At 36.4% G+C, this 16,329-nt stretch overlaps 3 protein-coding genes across 6 annotated transcripts; 1 reads left to right on the forward strand and 2 right to left on the reverse strand.

Moving 5' to 3' along the window:
* Positions 1–1,756: 1,756 nt before the first annotated feature.
* LOC103951323 ((S)-scoulerine 9-O-methyltransferase-like) lies at positions 1,757–3,454 on the reverse strand. Its single transcript, XM_009362676.3, has 3 exons — positions 2,740–3,454; positions 2,183–2,247; positions 1,757–2,062 (listed from the first exon to the last, which is right to left on the reverse strand). Exons 1-3 carry the CDS (start codon positions 3,452–3,454, stop codon positions 1,757–1,759), a joined length of 1,086 nt encoding a protein of 361 aa, XP_009360951.2.
* A 722-nt stretch (positions 3,455–4,176) lies between these two features.
* On the reverse strand, positions 4,177–9,157 carry LOC103951321 (hydroxyproline O-galactosyltransferase GALT2). Its single transcript, XM_009362674.3, has 7 exons — positions 7,661–9,157; positions 7,198–7,433; positions 6,705–6,995; positions 5,682–5,810; positions 5,346–5,519; positions 4,815–4,922; positions 4,177–4,665 (listed from the first exon to the last, which is right to left on the reverse strand). Exons 1-7 carry the CDS (start codon positions 8,547–8,549, stop codon positions 4,456–4,458), a joined length of 2,037 nt encoding a protein of 678 aa, XP_009360949.2. The 5' UTR covers positions 8,550–9,157; the 3' UTR covers positions 4,177–4,455.
* An 841-nt stretch (positions 9,158–9,998) lies between these two features.
* LOC103966081 (protein PLASTID TRANSCRIPTIONALLY ACTIVE 12, chloroplastic) lies at positions 9,999–15,838 on the forward strand. 4 transcript variants are annotated; one of them, XR_007254356.1, is made up of 12 exons: positions 10,000–10,209; positions 10,444–10,512; positions 10,675–10,745; positions 11,028–11,708; positions 12,059–12,171; positions 12,653–12,912; positions 13,174–13,295; positions 13,425–13,493; positions 14,484–14,534; positions 14,687–14,788; positions 15,081–15,243; positions 15,391–15,838. XR_007254356.1 is itself a non-coding variant. In XM_048573786.1 (11 exons), exons 2-11 carry the CDS (start codon positions 10,479–10,481, stop codon positions 15,177–15,179), a joined length of 1,602 nt encoding a protein of 533 aa, XP_048429743.1. In that variant the 5' UTR covers positions 9,999–10,234; positions 10,444–10,478; the 3' UTR covers positions 15,180–15,342. The 4 variants fall into 4 exon arrangements, 3 of the variants coding, with proteins under 3 accessions (XP_048429743.1, XP_048429742.1, XP_048429741.1); XM_048573786.1 differs by lacking the exon at positions 15,391–15,838 and having other exon boundaries at positions 9,999–10,234; positions 15,081–15,342; XM_048573785.1 differs by lacking the exon at positions 15,391–15,838 and having other exon boundaries at positions 9,999–10,229; positions 15,081–15,342.
* Positions 15,839–16,329: the final 491 nt, after the last annotated feature.

The following is a 16,329-nucleotide window of genomic DNA, read 5'->3' on the forward strand; positions in this document are numbered from 1 at the left end:
TTATCTCACTAGGTAATCGAGGTCAGCTATATGGATTATAGAACATCACAGCGCTCGGTTTTGCGATATATCTTTTGTTAGTTCCAAGTACTCCATATCTTTCCTTAAAGTCTCTTTCCAAGTCTTCGTCTCAAACTCTTTGACAAAAAATACCCACCAAACTCAAGACAAATTGGAAGGAATGGATGGAAACTCTCAAACATTGTCCATGGAATGTTGAAGGTAGAATACCGTTAGAGCATTAGTAAGGGAGAAGAAATTAAGGACCCCCACATGTAAGACCATTAGTAAGGGGTATATTTATCACCCTTAATTTCGTGTAACTAGCCACGACTTTTAGCAAATTCACCAACATTTCGTGTAATATTTGGCAAATTCATGGACTACACATCCCTAATTAATATATATCAACGAATTCAAGTGGGCATTGGACTAGCTAGAGGTAGCCACGAAATGAAAGGTTGTCACCAGCGTTGAAGATTTTAAAGAATTATAGATTAGGGCATGTCTAATGCAAGGCATGAATGGTGGATTATTGCAGTGATTATGATTTGTCTGTTTAACTTATTGTGTTTCAGATTCAAATTATCTTTCCACTCCTTAATTTAGTTTGAGTAGAAATTTTGCTTACTGAACAGGAAAATACTTAGGTATTATCAATGAATACTCACTTTTTGATTTGGCTCAATAAAAAAATGTCACGTTTTTCTTTTTAATTAATCCCAAAGAAAAATTAATAACATGTCCATTATTTTTTATAAGAGTAAATTGGAGCAATGGTCCTTCAACTAAAAATTCATTACCATTGGTCCCTCAACTCATCAAAATGCGTAGCTAAGGTTCTTTTCATCAACTTCATTAGAATTTTGTCAAAATAAGTTATATTTGAAGGACTATTGCTACAATTAGAGTCCCTCAACTCATGAAAAAGTGTAGCTACGGTCATTTTCGTCAACTTCGTTAGAATTTTGTCAAAATGAATTATGTTGGAAAGACTATTGCTACAATTGGGTTAAAGTTGAGGGACCATTGCTCTAATTGGGTTAAAGTTGAGATACCATTACTCCAATTGGGTTAAAGTTGAGGAACCATTTCTCCAGTTGAATTAAAGTTGGACTAATGGTAATGAATTTTTAGTTGAGGGACCATAACTACACGTTTTGCTGAGTTGAGGGACCAATGGTAATTGATTTTTAATTGATGGATCATTGCTCCAATTAAGTTAAAGTTAAGAGATAATTGCTATAATTTACTCTTTTTATAACAATTAAACATGTGTTAAAATATCATTGCACAAAATTAAAATGTGAGTAGTACTCGAGTATTATCTATTAAAAAGGGTCATGTTTTAATGGGTTCTATATATATTATAGATTGAATAATGTGTATTTAATTAGTATTTTGTATATAGCAACAGTTTTCAGACAAAAGAATTAAAAAAAAGATATAAACTAGGGAACTTTAACGAAAAACTTTTGGTACTGATCACTTTAATGAAAAATCACATTTTTACTGTTAAAAAGTCAATCATAGTACCTATTCACTTTACCCTTTATTTTGTCCTTATTATTAAAACTCAAAGTTTTCAAATTATTTTCATTAGTTTTTATAAACTAATCTTCTGCTCATTTCAAAACTAGATCATGCACGTGATTAGAAAAATAGATACAGTAGCAATTAATGTACCTGAAGATAATAGACTACTGCAGAATAAAAAAATATAAACCAAGACGCATTGTTTTGTTTACTATTTGTATCATGCTTCTTCCCTCTTGAGAAATTCCATAACACAAATCCCCTGTGCGATTGGAAAAATCGTTGTTTCCACAAAACCCACAGATTTTGCTAAGTTATCAAATTCAGCAGTTGTTCTTTCTCTACCACCAGGCAATGCCATCATTGAGATGTCCAACGTTACTATGTTCAGCACTGCTTTAGTATTCTCCAATACTTCTGGAATTGTAAATTCCACAACTATCACCTTCCCATTTTTTGGTAATGCCTCCCAACAGCTTTTCAATAATTTCTTGCACCGGTCGTCTTCCCAGTTGTGGAGCACCCACTGAAAGTGAAAACCATGTATAAGATTATATCAGGGTTGATGATAAATTAATTTTCAATAATTCATGGGAAAAAAAAGAACAATTAAAACGAGTACAAGCTAGAAGCAAACCATGCATACCTTCAGCATAATTGATTGTGCATTTGGTATGGTCTCAAACATATTTCCACCGATATGATTCACACCTGCATGTATTTATAATGATTTATATAACCAAATAAGGGGTCAAATTGATTAATATTAAGAAGTGTACATGAGATGATGATAACAACTAAATAATCGTATCCGGCAAGAGGCTTATAATTCTTTTCTTTTTTTTTTTCTTTTTTTCCAAAGTAAGAGGCTTTTAATTTAAGTTGTTACGATTATTTATTATTGCAAGCGAGACTCAGTGTTTGTATATAAAAAAATAAACCGACTGCCTTCTAATCTTTTAGTTTCATTATTAATCTATAAGGAATAAAGGAGGAAATTTTATGTGTGATACATATGTCATATTAAAGTCAAGTTTAGTATTAACAAAGATCTATTATGGTTTGAGGACCCTCCTGACACTACTTAAGACGTTCTCATCCATAATTGAGTGTAATCTTCTTCCTTTAAACAAGTGAAGGAAAAAAAAAAGACGAGATTATAAAATCTATTTTCTAATTAATTGACGATACTAAGTTACTAACCTTGGTAAGGAGGAGCTTGAGCAACAACATTAGGCAAATCGAAGTTAATTCCATGGATGTGGGGATACTTGGAAACTACTTTCCAAATCGTTTTTCCAATTCCACCTCCAACATCCATCAACTCTTTCACCTCTTCAAAACCTTTATAAACCTTCAACACCTCATCAAAATTTAGGTTAGAACTCTCTGCCATGGACTTATTAAACAACTGGCTCAGCTCAGCTTTCGTGGACATGTACTCAAATATGGTGGTTCCATGAGCCTTGTGGAAGGGCACAATCTCCGGTTCGAGCACGGAATCCTTGAGCATGGAAAGGCTCTTCACAATGTCAAGCTCACAGTTGAAACTAATCAATGGAGCTAATGAGACTCCATTTTCATCCGGCACCAAGCAAAGTGTCTCCTTTGTGAGGCCATAAGCCCTGTCTTGCAATGCCTCATTGTCCGCAGACGGTTTTAGAGAGGTCGAGAGGAGGGAATGGACGGCCAGCATTCTTAGTATTCTGTCCAAATTCCGGGCTGAATTCGGATTCAAAGTCGGAATTTGGGAAGCGATTTCTTTTGCAGTGAGATGAGATCCTGTAGGGCCTGATTTGGCAATGATGCTGAAGACATTTAGCTCAATGGCAGCTTCTAGAGTCATTTGGAGGGGAATGAAATTCATCAAACTCCTAGCTGACACAATATTTTCAATGCTTCTTTGGTTTTCCTCCATGTTTTTGGGAACGTTGTTCTAGATTGCTTGTGCTTTGCATGGCTTCGCTTTCGGGCACCAATTTATATTTTGATAGTTGAAGGCAAAAGACTTTCTCCCCTGGCGGAGATTAATTTCCGCACCAAAACTAAAGCTTGACCTAGTTACACAGTGGTTGATTTTTTTGTCCCGTTACCTTGGAATGCTTTTTTAATATAAATACACAACGATATTCTATTCGAGAGTTCTAAAATGCACCCGTGGATGAGATACATTGTTTTGGTGGATGTTTGAATTTTTGTATTTAATTTAAACATTTCTATCCAGCCATCCATAAAGTGCATCAAATACACCGGTATACTGTAGAATTGGTCATTCATAATAAATTGATATCGAACTCGCCATTCACGAGGTCAAACTTAAAATCTCCCACTTACAACCATAATGTTAAGTAGCAAAATTTGGCACGTTTTATATACACTGAATTTGAAGAGAACAAAATTTGTATAACGAAAAAAGATGGTGGAAAAAGAAAAACACATTTTCCTTATTTGAAATCCACTTTATCTCAACAAAAAAACTTCACATGTTGATAAAAATAAGTATTTGAAACACAATGTTACTCAAAATTCGAATGCAAAATCTGTTCACATCGAAGCGAAATGCTGCATATGATGCTATGGTATATGGTGACTACTAGTTTTATGATCGAGATGGCAGGTGCAATTTTGCTCAACGACAAATGGATAAGACATTCTACGTCTTTTGTTAAATCTCAAGATTTTGAGCATAATTACAATCTAGTGGTACAAGGAGAATTTGTCAATCATCCCATTTTACAACACAATCTATACTACTCTTCGATGATTCATTTTTTGACAACAATCATTTATCACGATTCATCGTTAGGAGCTTGTACTTTCAATTGAAACTAGTAGATAAAAACCGGCACAAGCGTGAGGATACCAGAAAGAAGGGTGAAGAGTGCTGCAATCTACTTGTATGAATTAGACGGCTCAGTGTCATCGGAAGTTACAGCATTGAGCTTGACCTCTAGCCAACTTGTCCCAAAGACAGATCATTTGCCTTGGCGATTGGTAATGTGCGGTGAAGTAGTTCTCCATGCACCCGTACTGACAAAACTTCCAGTTATGGGAGTATTGGACAATTGCTGTGGTGCTGTTGAATTGCTCAACCCACATTCCCATGCTCACATCTTCCATCTTGAAAAGCTGCAACCAAACACGTCTTTCAGCAACCACATATATTATAGCTTTTCTTTTGGCCAATGCATATTAATTTTGAACAGGAACTGAAGGAAAACGAAAGAAATCATCCTTCGAACAGAGGCACGTAATAAGGCAGACAATTAGTAACTTACCCTTAGCCTATGACTAACGTGCTGAGAAATGATGAACTTAGCAATATCAATGGAAATTACATATCCAGGGCCATTGGCATATGGAGGATAAACTTCTTCCGGCCACTCCTGTCACAATAGACAATAATGCTTCAGAGGGAGAGAGAAAGAAGAATAGAAGAAAAAATACAAACATAAAGGGATTAACGTCCATCCTCTTTGAAAACTTTTAATCCTCTCAGGGGAAAACTAAAAATGAATTACAATTAGATAACAGCGACAACAGTAGGGAAGGAGCCCTATGCATGGAAATTATTTCTTGTCCATTCAATATGATTCTATTGGAACCATGGAGCTGCAATTGACTTGGGTCCAACCACTATATCCAATTTTCAGAATATACGATTAAGAAAAGAAGCTCCTACTAAACAGGATGGATCATTCATGACACTCCAAAAACCCACAAGACAGCTTATCAAATGCAACTCTTAAACAAAAGCAGATAACTGGGTGACTTGAGAACCAAGTAGAGATGCACGCAAACTTGCATACCTCATAGGTTACAGCCCATTTTCCACTTCTGAGTGGGCGATGCAAGAGGTTAAGATTGCCCATATAAAGGGATTTTTTAGAAGAGATGCCCACAATTTCCTTTAAGACAGTGTCCACTCTAACAAATGTGTCATCGTCACATTTCATGATGTATGCAGCTGTCACGTTCTGAGACTGCATCAAGATGTTAAAGCTTTTAAATACAACGAATACAAGCTCAGAAAAGGCCAGTTGAATGGTTTACTAAATTACAGATACATAACCTTTTTTATTTATAACAATATATATGTAATATGTATACTGAACGACAAATACTGGAGAATAAACTGAACTCACCCCAAACTCACAAATAGAAATGGTTTTCAGAACAACAAGCTCGTATCGATCCATAAAGGGCAAAATAACAATATCACCAAAGTAAGCAGCCTCTTTCTTCAGCATTTGATTTACCTCCTTCCTTGGATTCTGCAAAACTTAATAATTAGTAAACCAAATGTTGAAGGAACAGATTCATATAAAACAGAAACAGTTTCAAAATAAGATTGAAACTCATCAATCTACAAGTCACTGAGTGCCGTAATTCAAATTCATTACTTTTTTATTGCTAGGCAAATTCAAAGGTTACAACCCTAAGGCTAAAATTCAAGCCAATTCCCACTGAAGGGTGGGTCATGCTATCACTGCCCTGCACCTGTAGGAACAATTCACTTTTTTTTGCTAAAATAAATATTGTAAAATGATCCAGGTATAAAATTTGAATCAACTCATTCCATTTAGAACAAGTAGTTTTCTTTCATCCAATCAACTTTACTACGTACATTCCATATCAGGTAATTGAGCCCATACAATTCAAACACATATCTACATCAGCATCTACGCAATAAAAGATAGACATTAATCTGGCCTGTCTGACGTTATGAAAGGGAAACAAAACCAATCCAGAATTTCTTCCTCTTTCAGTCAAAGAATCTTTTTAACACAAACAAAATCCAAGCTTGAAAGGAGCAAATAAATTAGTTACAAGCATAAACAGAGGTTTACAATTGGAGCTAGAACTTCAAAATAGATAACAAACAGAAAGCTTGGAAGACTGAATCGCACACTTTTGATCAATTACAGCCACACCTATATCTTCTCATGCATGATGAGATATAAATACTCAAGGACGTTATACTTTTAAAGAAACAAGGACTTGTGTAATATTTGTTCTCCAGCCTTATAAATGTAGAGGATTTCTGTTGTTCTGGCAATAGATAGGACATAATCTTGTAAAAATGTCAGCACACCAGATCCTGGGACCTGACTGCTCAACTCTTAATACAAAACCAATTATTGAATAGCTAAAAGCAATAAACTTACCAATGCAACAAAGAAACGGACTACTACATTGGAGGACTTGATTGCTGATGATTGCATCCAAGTTTTTCTCACTGCCATGCGCTCTGCAAAGTGATTTGTAGCAGAAAGAACCCCAATAAACAGCTGAAAAGGTCTCTTTGGTAAAGGACGAGCTTTCCACTTCTCTGCCATCTCCAGTACTGTTTGAGGTGAGAAACTTGGATGAGAAGCGGGAAGAGAAGTAGCATAAACAGAGTGAACATCAACATCTCCTTTAATTGCTAATCCAGTTGCATCTTGAAGTGTAAAACCCTAAAGTTAAAGGATAAAAATAATTAGAAAAAAGTGCACCGCTATTGATGGGAAGGAATACAAGAAATAAAACTGAAATGACACAACCAGATGCTTAAGAACAGATATGATCATTAATCATAACTATGGCCTTAGCACATCCGTGCAATGTCAGAGGCAAAGCATAAGCAACATAAGTAAGTTACTCATTTATCTGACATACCATCCGATATGGAAATGAAGTGACATGCTTGCCCCCAACACTAGTATGGAATCCATCCACACCAGCACGTATGGTCAGGACAAACAATCTACCCTCTGTAAACGGAAATGGCCAGGTTACTTCTGGCTTCTGCTCACGCCCTATGAATCGTTTGAACCATGAGGTAGTCTTGGTCTTGGACTCCTTTGAGTCCATACCATTCCGCATCCACTTTTCACATCTCCCATATCCATCAACTGCCACATATGTGCATTAAAGTTATGTCATAACCCAAAAGGTATAGACAATGGTTTATATATACAATCTTCAGAATCAACAGCATTAGTATTATTCATACAGAGGTATACTCATGTTTTTTTCTTTAGTTTTGTACTTTCATGAATATTCATGCCTTTTTACAAATATCATGGCTGCAGAAATACAATGAAGGACTTTATCTTCTAAATGAATGGAAAACTTTTACCTAGCATGTCTTCATTGCTCTTGGATGGTAAGCCGTCACACCTTTGAGCTGTTCCCCATTGCATCCTGTAACAGGTGTTGTGCTCAATGACTGGCTGCTTACTCCAATCACCTTTTAATCGTGGATTCAAGTGCAGTATTTTTGGCGGGTCTTCCCCATCTACTGACTTCAGCCCTTGCAACTCAACCATGAACTGCGAGACCATAACTGTTCCATCACCCCTCCTCAACTTTGCAAGCTGGGGCACATACTCCTCGTGAGCATAATGGGATGTTCCCACCACCGTAATTGAAGAACCTGCAGCAAGCCCACAAGGAAGAAACATCAACTTATCTCCTGTTGCCAATTCTTCCCCACTCATTGATAACCATGAAGGACATGACTCAGGTTTTCCCTCAATTATAGAACTCTCTCCAATCTCCTTCCCATCAAGTTTACCCACTTCTTCCCAAGCACTTAAACCCAATGTCCAAGCCTCATCTGCCATCCTCTCAAGCACCGAAAGTTCATTAGTTCTATTTCTTCGCCTCATAATCTCACCAGTGATCCGACCATATTGATGTTGTAGTGGCTTTATAGGCTTAGATCCACCTTTACTCTCTTCCAAAGGTTCCTTCCTAGGCCTCACAGGCGCATCTTGGTTTTGGTCTTCCAATTTGCGATGAAACGTGTCCTTATAAACAGAATTAAATAACGGTTTACTCAAATCCACATCTTCGACCAGTTCCAATCCATCATAACTATCATCACCACTCAGCGTCTTTGCTATCTCAAGAAACTGGGGAAACTTAAAGGATATGAAGACCAAGTACAATGCCGCTATACCAAACAACAAATGCTGCAATTTGAACCTCCTCGCAACTGAAGGTTCAATTTTTAGCCTCTTCATCTTTACGAAACCAATACACAGACTGCAATATACTCTACAACAACAACCACCACCAAACAGTTCCTCCAACTCCAATACCCATTTCTTCAATCACAAAAAGAAACCCAATTCAAGCTCCAAACCCAAGAAAAACTCCAAAACCAAAGCTTTCCAAATCCTCAAGAAGAAACCAAATCCAAATCAACAATGGCAAGAAATACAAAGCATCGTACAGTGAGAGAACTCGAACCCCCCAACGGGTTCGGAGAGATCGAGTTCAAGAATCCAATCAACGTCACAATTCAGCAACACAATGCAGGAAAAGTGGAAAACCCATCAAAAATTTCAAGTCAGAAAAGCTTAAAATGTCAACAGTCTCACCGGCATTCTCCAAACAGTTCGATCTCGACCAAGATGAACAGACCCCGCAATGGCAATGCAGATGGGCGAGAAAAACCCTATGCAGACTGGCAGATCGCTGAGCAGAGGAGCAGAAGGGCGTGGGGGAAGGTAGGGAGGGAATGTTGTGTTAAATGGGAAAATGCATTGGGAGAAATTAAGAAGATATTTGACTGAAACGGGAAATGTTGGTCGGTAGATTTCATTCCCCATTTCTTTTAGGTTTTTATTTTCCTTTTTTTCTGTTTTTTTTATTTAACAAATTGATTCAACAAGTGTTTTCGTGAGATGTTGGTCGGTCACCAACCACCAAACCATGATGTCACGGTTTCATGCTCCTCTTTTGTTGTAACAAATTAAACAAACTTCCAACCTATTGTTTGTTGTTAAATAAAATTTTAACTAATTAAAAAAAGCGGTTCTCTTACCCGATGTTTGAACGAAGAAAATAAATTTAAAATTTGAATAAAAATTAGAATTTATAAATTAACATGCATTATTTTATTTGTTTAGATTCAATTTTCGCTTAAAAAATAACTTGAATTTGGAACATCTAATTCTCAAATTTGAATTCCATGCAAATATGTGTCATTTCCCAATTTTTATGATCGAGCGTTTAAAAATAACAAATTTCATATTCAATTTCATTAAACAAGAAAATTCACAAATTCTAGAAATAAAATTCCGTCATTTTAAAATCCTTAGTAATCTTAAATTTCATCATCTAAATATAGTGTTAATTTTAATCACAAGAAGAGGAGAGAAGATGAAAGAAATACCGTGTATAATTGAATTGAAATATTAAAACAACTCTGTGATTGATTGAAATCAGCGCAAATAGAATGATACTAAAATTTATAATATCTCATACTTAAATGTTTTACGAATGACGTGATGAAGGTCTTCATATCCAAAAGAAAAATATCAGAACGATAAAAACTTTGTATCACAATTATCTGACGTGATAAGTAACATGAAATCATACTGTTTGAAGATTTTTCTTATTAAGTCATGTTGGACTATTTTAAAGTAGAAAATTAAATAAATAAAAGGGGAAAATTAAATAAATAAAAGCAAAGCCCCTTATCCAATTTTCCAAAACCCTCTCTCAGTCCCCCTCTCCGTCTTCACTTCTCACTCTGGAGCGGGTGACCCCATAACTGAAAGCTCCAAACTTTAATCCCCAGCACCAATTCAAACCTTCGTCTCTACAGAAACGAATCGCTAGCCAGCAGTTGAACCAGGCTCTCCAACTCCAGTTTTCAAAATTCGGAATATAAAGGGGCATTTCATTCCCTCAAAGTTCAGTTCAGTTCATTTCAGTTGTACCTTTTTTCCCACTATTTTTTTGTTACAAAATGATTTGTAGTGCAAGATTATAACTTTTCGATTTCTTTGCAATTAAAGCAGTTGGTAGTGTAAATTTGCTTGGTACCCAAAGTGGTTTTTTTTTTTTTTTTTTTTTTTTTTTTTTTAAACAAATAAGTTTGGTTTGGTTTGATTTTTTTTTCTTCAGATTTTGGTGATATTTATGCTGCGTTGAAGTGAAAAATGGCATCTCTACCAGGAACTTGGCTGTATCAAGGTGAGCTCATTTGTTCTTATTTAATAACGAAGATAATTTTGTATTAAGTCCTCAAAGCGGCTTGTGGTATGCCTGGCCGCTGGCCGTGAGATGGGGTAGCCTTCTCTCCCCCTAAACTTTTTTGTATCCTTTTTGTCACAATTTGTGGTGTGCTTTTGTCAGATAGGGGATTGATAGGTGTAGTCTCAGCACAGAGCCATGCTTCTGGGAAGCCATGTTTCAATCACCCCAAGGTTTATATTCTTCTCAATTTATTCAATTTTACATGTACACATATGTGTTTGTGTCTACGCCTCTCCGGTTATTTTGGATTTCCTCTTGTTTTTCTTTTAATGTTTATTAATTGTGTTGCTTGAATTTTAGGCTTTCGATACTCAATCTCTTTTTCACTGTGAAATGATTTCTTTAGTAATTAAACATGGGTGATTTGTAATATAAAGGACACTTCATTGGTTTTTTTAGCCATTTATCGTCATGCTAATTTGGTCATATATAATTTTATGTGCATGGTACAGGCATCAACTGTAAGTTCATTTCCAGTTGGATTATTCCAAGTTAGAGTTGGCTCGAATCTATTGCCAAAGAGGGCACCTTTACTTCCTTGTATAAAGTGTGAGAAGGATGATGAGTCCTCCAAAGAGGTCTCTATTGAGCGTCCACCCTACGATAGTTATATGGACTCGACATCTGGGCAGCTTGAACCCGCATCTGGTGCTCGTGCCAGCATTCCAGGGCAGGATTATTGGCCTGAAGGCACAGCTAGTCGAGTTAGGGCTGCCAGGGCTCCTGAGCCTACTGGTAAGTCAGTTGGATCACCATCTTATGGTAAAAATCCTGGAAGTAGGAGGAGGAAGAATAAAACATCAGTTGCTGCCAGTGAATCTACTGAGCAAAGTGTAGAGTCAAGTGATACAGTGGCAGTGGAACTGCTGGAACCAGAAACTTCAGAGGACGCACTAGAGGATCCTAAAGATACCCCATCTGAATATGTTGTGTATCAGACTGAACCTGAAAAAGAAGAAGAAACAGGATTTGACCTGGACAAGAAACTCGGACGTCCTCATCCCTTTATTGATCCAGAAACAAGGAAGCCACTAGGTGAGCCACTCACAAGTGATGAGCTATGGTGGAACTGGAGAAAACCAGAGAAAGAAAATTGGTCCAGATGGCAAAGGAGACGACCTGATTCTGAAACGGTTAGTGCTTTCGTATATATAATGGAGAAATATGATAATGTTGTATTTAATTTGAAAATTATGATTTAAGGCTCACGGGCCATATTCAAGGGATTTGTAAGCCAAATTTTTTATGTAGAGTTGATTTGAACCATGCATATCATTTTGGATTTCAACGTTTGGATCTTGTTTACATGAGGTTGTTACAAAAAGCAATGTTGCTTGTATTATATATATGGATGATATCAATATACGCTCATTTGTTGTTAAAGCGCCCATGTAATCAATTCATAAACGAACTGGGGAACTGGAATATCAGAAGGAAAGTGGTCTTTGACTTTCACGTTGATATTGTCTTTCAACTTCTTCAGGTTTTTCTCAAAGCAATGGCAGAGACTGGGCAGGTAAAGCTTTATGGTGAAAATCCAACATTGACGGAAACTTCACTTTACAGAGCAAGACGACATCTTTTCAAGGAAGAAAGGTATAATTGATGAATATTATAAGAATCTTCTGTATATGCAAATATAATATTATATGGGCAGACATATATATGTAGTATAGGATTATGTATGTAACTGAAGCAAAAGAAAACTAGGATCTGGTGAATATTGATGATTGGTTTTGTCATCTTTCGGACAGTATTAACTATAAAGGAGAGTGATAACGATTTGAGAAACATTAATCAAACTAAAAGAGAGGAAAGGATGGTTCCAGTGCTCAGCTCTTGGTTTTCGAATCCTTTGCTTATGGAAGTCTCTCTTGGGACTTTGCATTGTCAACTTAGAGTGGTTTGTGTCTTAGGTTAGGATTTATTTAGGTTAGGCTTTTCCTTGCACCTGCTTCTCTGTCTTAGTTTGTTTACATGTAGTGATTGCCTTGTGACCTCATAATATTCACTTAAAAGTTCTATGGAGTTTTTTTTTTCCTTTTATGGATTTTTCATGTAGCTGCTGAATTTGTAGGCTTCAAGCGGAACAAGAAAGACTGGATAGAACAGGTCCACTTGCATACTATTCGGAATGGGTAAAAGCGTGGAAAAGGGACACTTCTCGAGAAGCTGTTCAGAAACATTATGAAGAGACTGGTGAAAATGAAACAACCCAACTAATTGAAATGTTTTCTCATCAAACAGATCGAGAGTATCGCATAATGATGGGGACAGATACCCGTATACGTAGGGACCCCTTAGCAATGCGTATGCGAGAGGATCAAATCAAGCAAAGTACTCACTCTAAAGCTGATAATTTTGTGCATTATTATCATGAATTACGTTCTTTATATCTCTATTAATCATTTCGACCCCTGAGAGAGTTCAGTTCATTTAAAAAAGGTTTCTAACTTAAATGGATAAGTGATGCATTCTTGTACATTTTTAATTCAGTACTTTAGTTTGTCATCTGTTATTCACCAGTTACACTGTAGTTTCATTAAACATGTTTAATGATGCAGTGTAGTTTGTTGACTAATTTATTTGGCCTTGCAGTATGGGGCGGAGATCCTGTTTACCCAACTGTGAACTATATTCAAGATCCAGATGAAGTGATTGATTACAGAGGCGCAGATTTTCATGAACCGACACCAGATATGCTGTCTTTTCTGAAGGAGGTCGGCACTTTTCACATTCCCCTTTTTTTTTTTCTTTTTCTTTTTATTATTTGGCTCACTGGATTTCTATAGCATCTGCTGTATCATTATTTTTTTACTTACGTTCTTACTTTCCTGCTCTGTAATCAGCACAAAAAAATCATATCAAGGGAGGAGCTTGAGAAAATTCTGTCAAAAGAGAAGACTCAAGAGCTTGAGGTAATCAATTGACTGTGTAAAGTTTAGTTAGTCTGATGAACTATCTGTCTAGAAACTTGAATAACAGAGAATGTGCACACGATTAACTATTTCTTGTTATCGTATGAAAATACTCTCTCGATTCCACCTCCATTGTTAACAAAGCTTTATTAGTCTTTCTCCAAGTTGAGTTATCAATTTTCCAAAGGTTGCTCTTCTTCTTTTGAGCTTTGGGTCAGCTCCTCGAGTGATGCTATGGATTTTAAATGTGTCATTTTTTGTCCATTTGGACTAAAATTTAACACCACAGATAGGTTCACTGCATAATGCCTGGGTGGCAAACTCCCACTAAAGGGCTGTCTGAGGTGGCAAATCATCCATTGGGGTGAAATCAAATTGAATGGGTCTTAATGATTACCCATTAAGCATTAGCAACCCAATGGGTTGATTTGCCACCTCTCCGCTGTGCAACGATTCCACATGCAGAGTGTACTGACAAACAAAGGCTCACTGCATGCTTCATAAAAAGTTCAGCATCGATATGATATACCTATCCTGAGTTCAGGCAATGCCTTTCCTAATTAGTGACAACCATTATCGTATTCAACCCCTATAGTGCAAAGAGCATCTTATATATGAGATCCTGCCCTTGTTCGTTAAAGACCTGCCGCATATTCTGGTTATAATCCTAAAGTAAATGTACAAAACTTTAGGGAAACTACCTACAGTAAACATATTGTGACATTTGGTTTGCAGAAATGATCAGTTTTTAGTAACGACAACAGGTTTGATCATATCTTGATGACACAGCATGACTGACATAACAACAACACAACGATGATATAATGACAACATAATAAACACTGATCATTTCTGCGATCAAATGTCAAAATATGTTTATTGTAGCTTATTGCCGAAAACTTTATTTGATTGGAAGATTTGAAACGTAATAGAATGTGTGGAAGCAAAACATCTAATCCAGCTGTTCTTTGTTTAACTCTTATATTGCAGGCACCTGATATAGAAGAAGCTATGGCACAAGCAGTTGACATCGGTGAAGACGTAAGTTTAATTGCTTCAGATACATTAGTTCCATATTGCGTGTTCTTACACCAACACCGATGCAGGTTAAATGTAGCTATCCAGCATACTTGTAATCCAGTTATGGTTGTTATGTATGAAACTGAAATCTTATTTGACACTGTTTATAATAGGATGAAGGAGAAGATAGTGAAACCGAGGTTGATGAACAAGGAGAGAAAATCACACGCAACTGGAGTGTTTTGAAAACTACTCCTGAGCTTACCAAGTCAAAGGTGATTCTCATTTCTCAGTTTTGCAGCATGTTTTCGTATTAAAACTTTTGGTTGTTTGACATATCCAAATGTCATTATCTAAATGTCTGGTTGCCATATGATATTATTTCAATGTCGGGTTTTATGACGTACTTGTATTGTAGTAGATGGTCTGGGATCTCTGTGCACAGCAGCAAAAGATTATCGAACGCTAGCTGGTTAAACTTGCATCAAATGCATTTACATGCTAACCATTTCTTATCCTTTTCAAGTAAATGTATTTCTTAAGTATTTTTTTCTGTCAATCCTGCAGGATAAACCGAAAAAGAACGACAGCATGTCTTTGGAAGAAGCTGTAGACGATTCAGAGAACTTAACTGACTTTCTGATGGACTTTGAGGAAGACGTGTAGATTACGTTCTTTGGAAGATTTTGGCCTTTTGAGATTCACAGAGAAGTAGGCGATGAAGATGTAGGTGCGTGCAATATGTAGTCCAGCAATAAAACTAAGTTAAGTATAAATTAGACAAAAGTCACACAATTTTCTACATGGATGAAAGTTACTGATGATCAAAGGGAATTGTGATCGGAACTCTAAAAAAGTCCTCGTGCATTTCTTGCAGGGAAACTTCGCTCACACAATTTTATAAGCGCACAGGCCTTTTTTTTATCTTTGCATAACACTGTTTATTTCTGGTCTTTAGATGGGATAAATCAAAGAAGAATCAATAGAAAAATATAGATAAGAGGTTTGTAAAAGAGAAAAACACGAAGGACAACAAAGCCTTATTCCATTAAGTATAATCGGTTGTATAACTAGAGGTTTGTAAAAAGAGAAAAATAATTTTCCATTTATGGAGGTTAGGATGAATTCCACATCGTGGAAGGGAGGGACTTACATGTACTTACAAGTAGTTAGTCTTTTTCATATTGCCAATTAGTTTTATGGTGGAGCCTCAACTTCTTTGTGGTATCAAAGCAGGTCATACGTGCTTCACGCCACCCAATCTATGTTGTCCACATGTTAGACTTAAAAATTTGTCATACATGAGAGGACGTGTTGAGAGTGAATCTCATATCGAAAAAAGTAGACTCTATATGTGCTTATAAGTAGTTGGACTTTGCCAATTGTTTTAGAGTGAAACCTCAACTTCTTCAGTGAGGCACCACTTAGTATTACAGTCTAGTGGTATTCCTTTTTACTTGTAAGTGAGAGATATTAGGTTTGATTATCACCAAATGCGAATTTGATCCACGTTATTGCTAGCCCATTATGAGGCTAGGCCCACCCCTTCCCCTTAGTGTAGATAGTGTGGATAATATCGTTTGTTAAAAAAAAAAAAACTTTTCTCGTCAAATGCGAATTCAATCCACGTTATTGCTAGCCTATTTTGAGGTTAAGTCCGTCCCTCCTCCTTAGTGTAGATAAAAAAAAAACTTCTTCAGTATACGTGTTATAATATTAAGAGATTGAAAACACTTCTATTGTATTAAAAGTTTCCATAATAATATTTTCAAAGCAGAAATACTGTTTTACAAACTAATTTATGTCCATGACATCA

The sequence above is a fragment of a genome, unplaced genomic scaffold (assembly GCF_019419815.1).
Source record: "Pyrus x bretschneideri cultivar Hongxiangsu unplaced genomic scaffold, Pyrus_bretschneideri_v1 Contig7, whole genome shotgun sequence".
In the NCBI taxonomy this organism is placed as follows: Eukaryota; Viridiplantae; Streptophyta; class Magnoliopsida; order Rosales; family Rosaceae; genus Pyrus; species Pyrus x bretschneideri.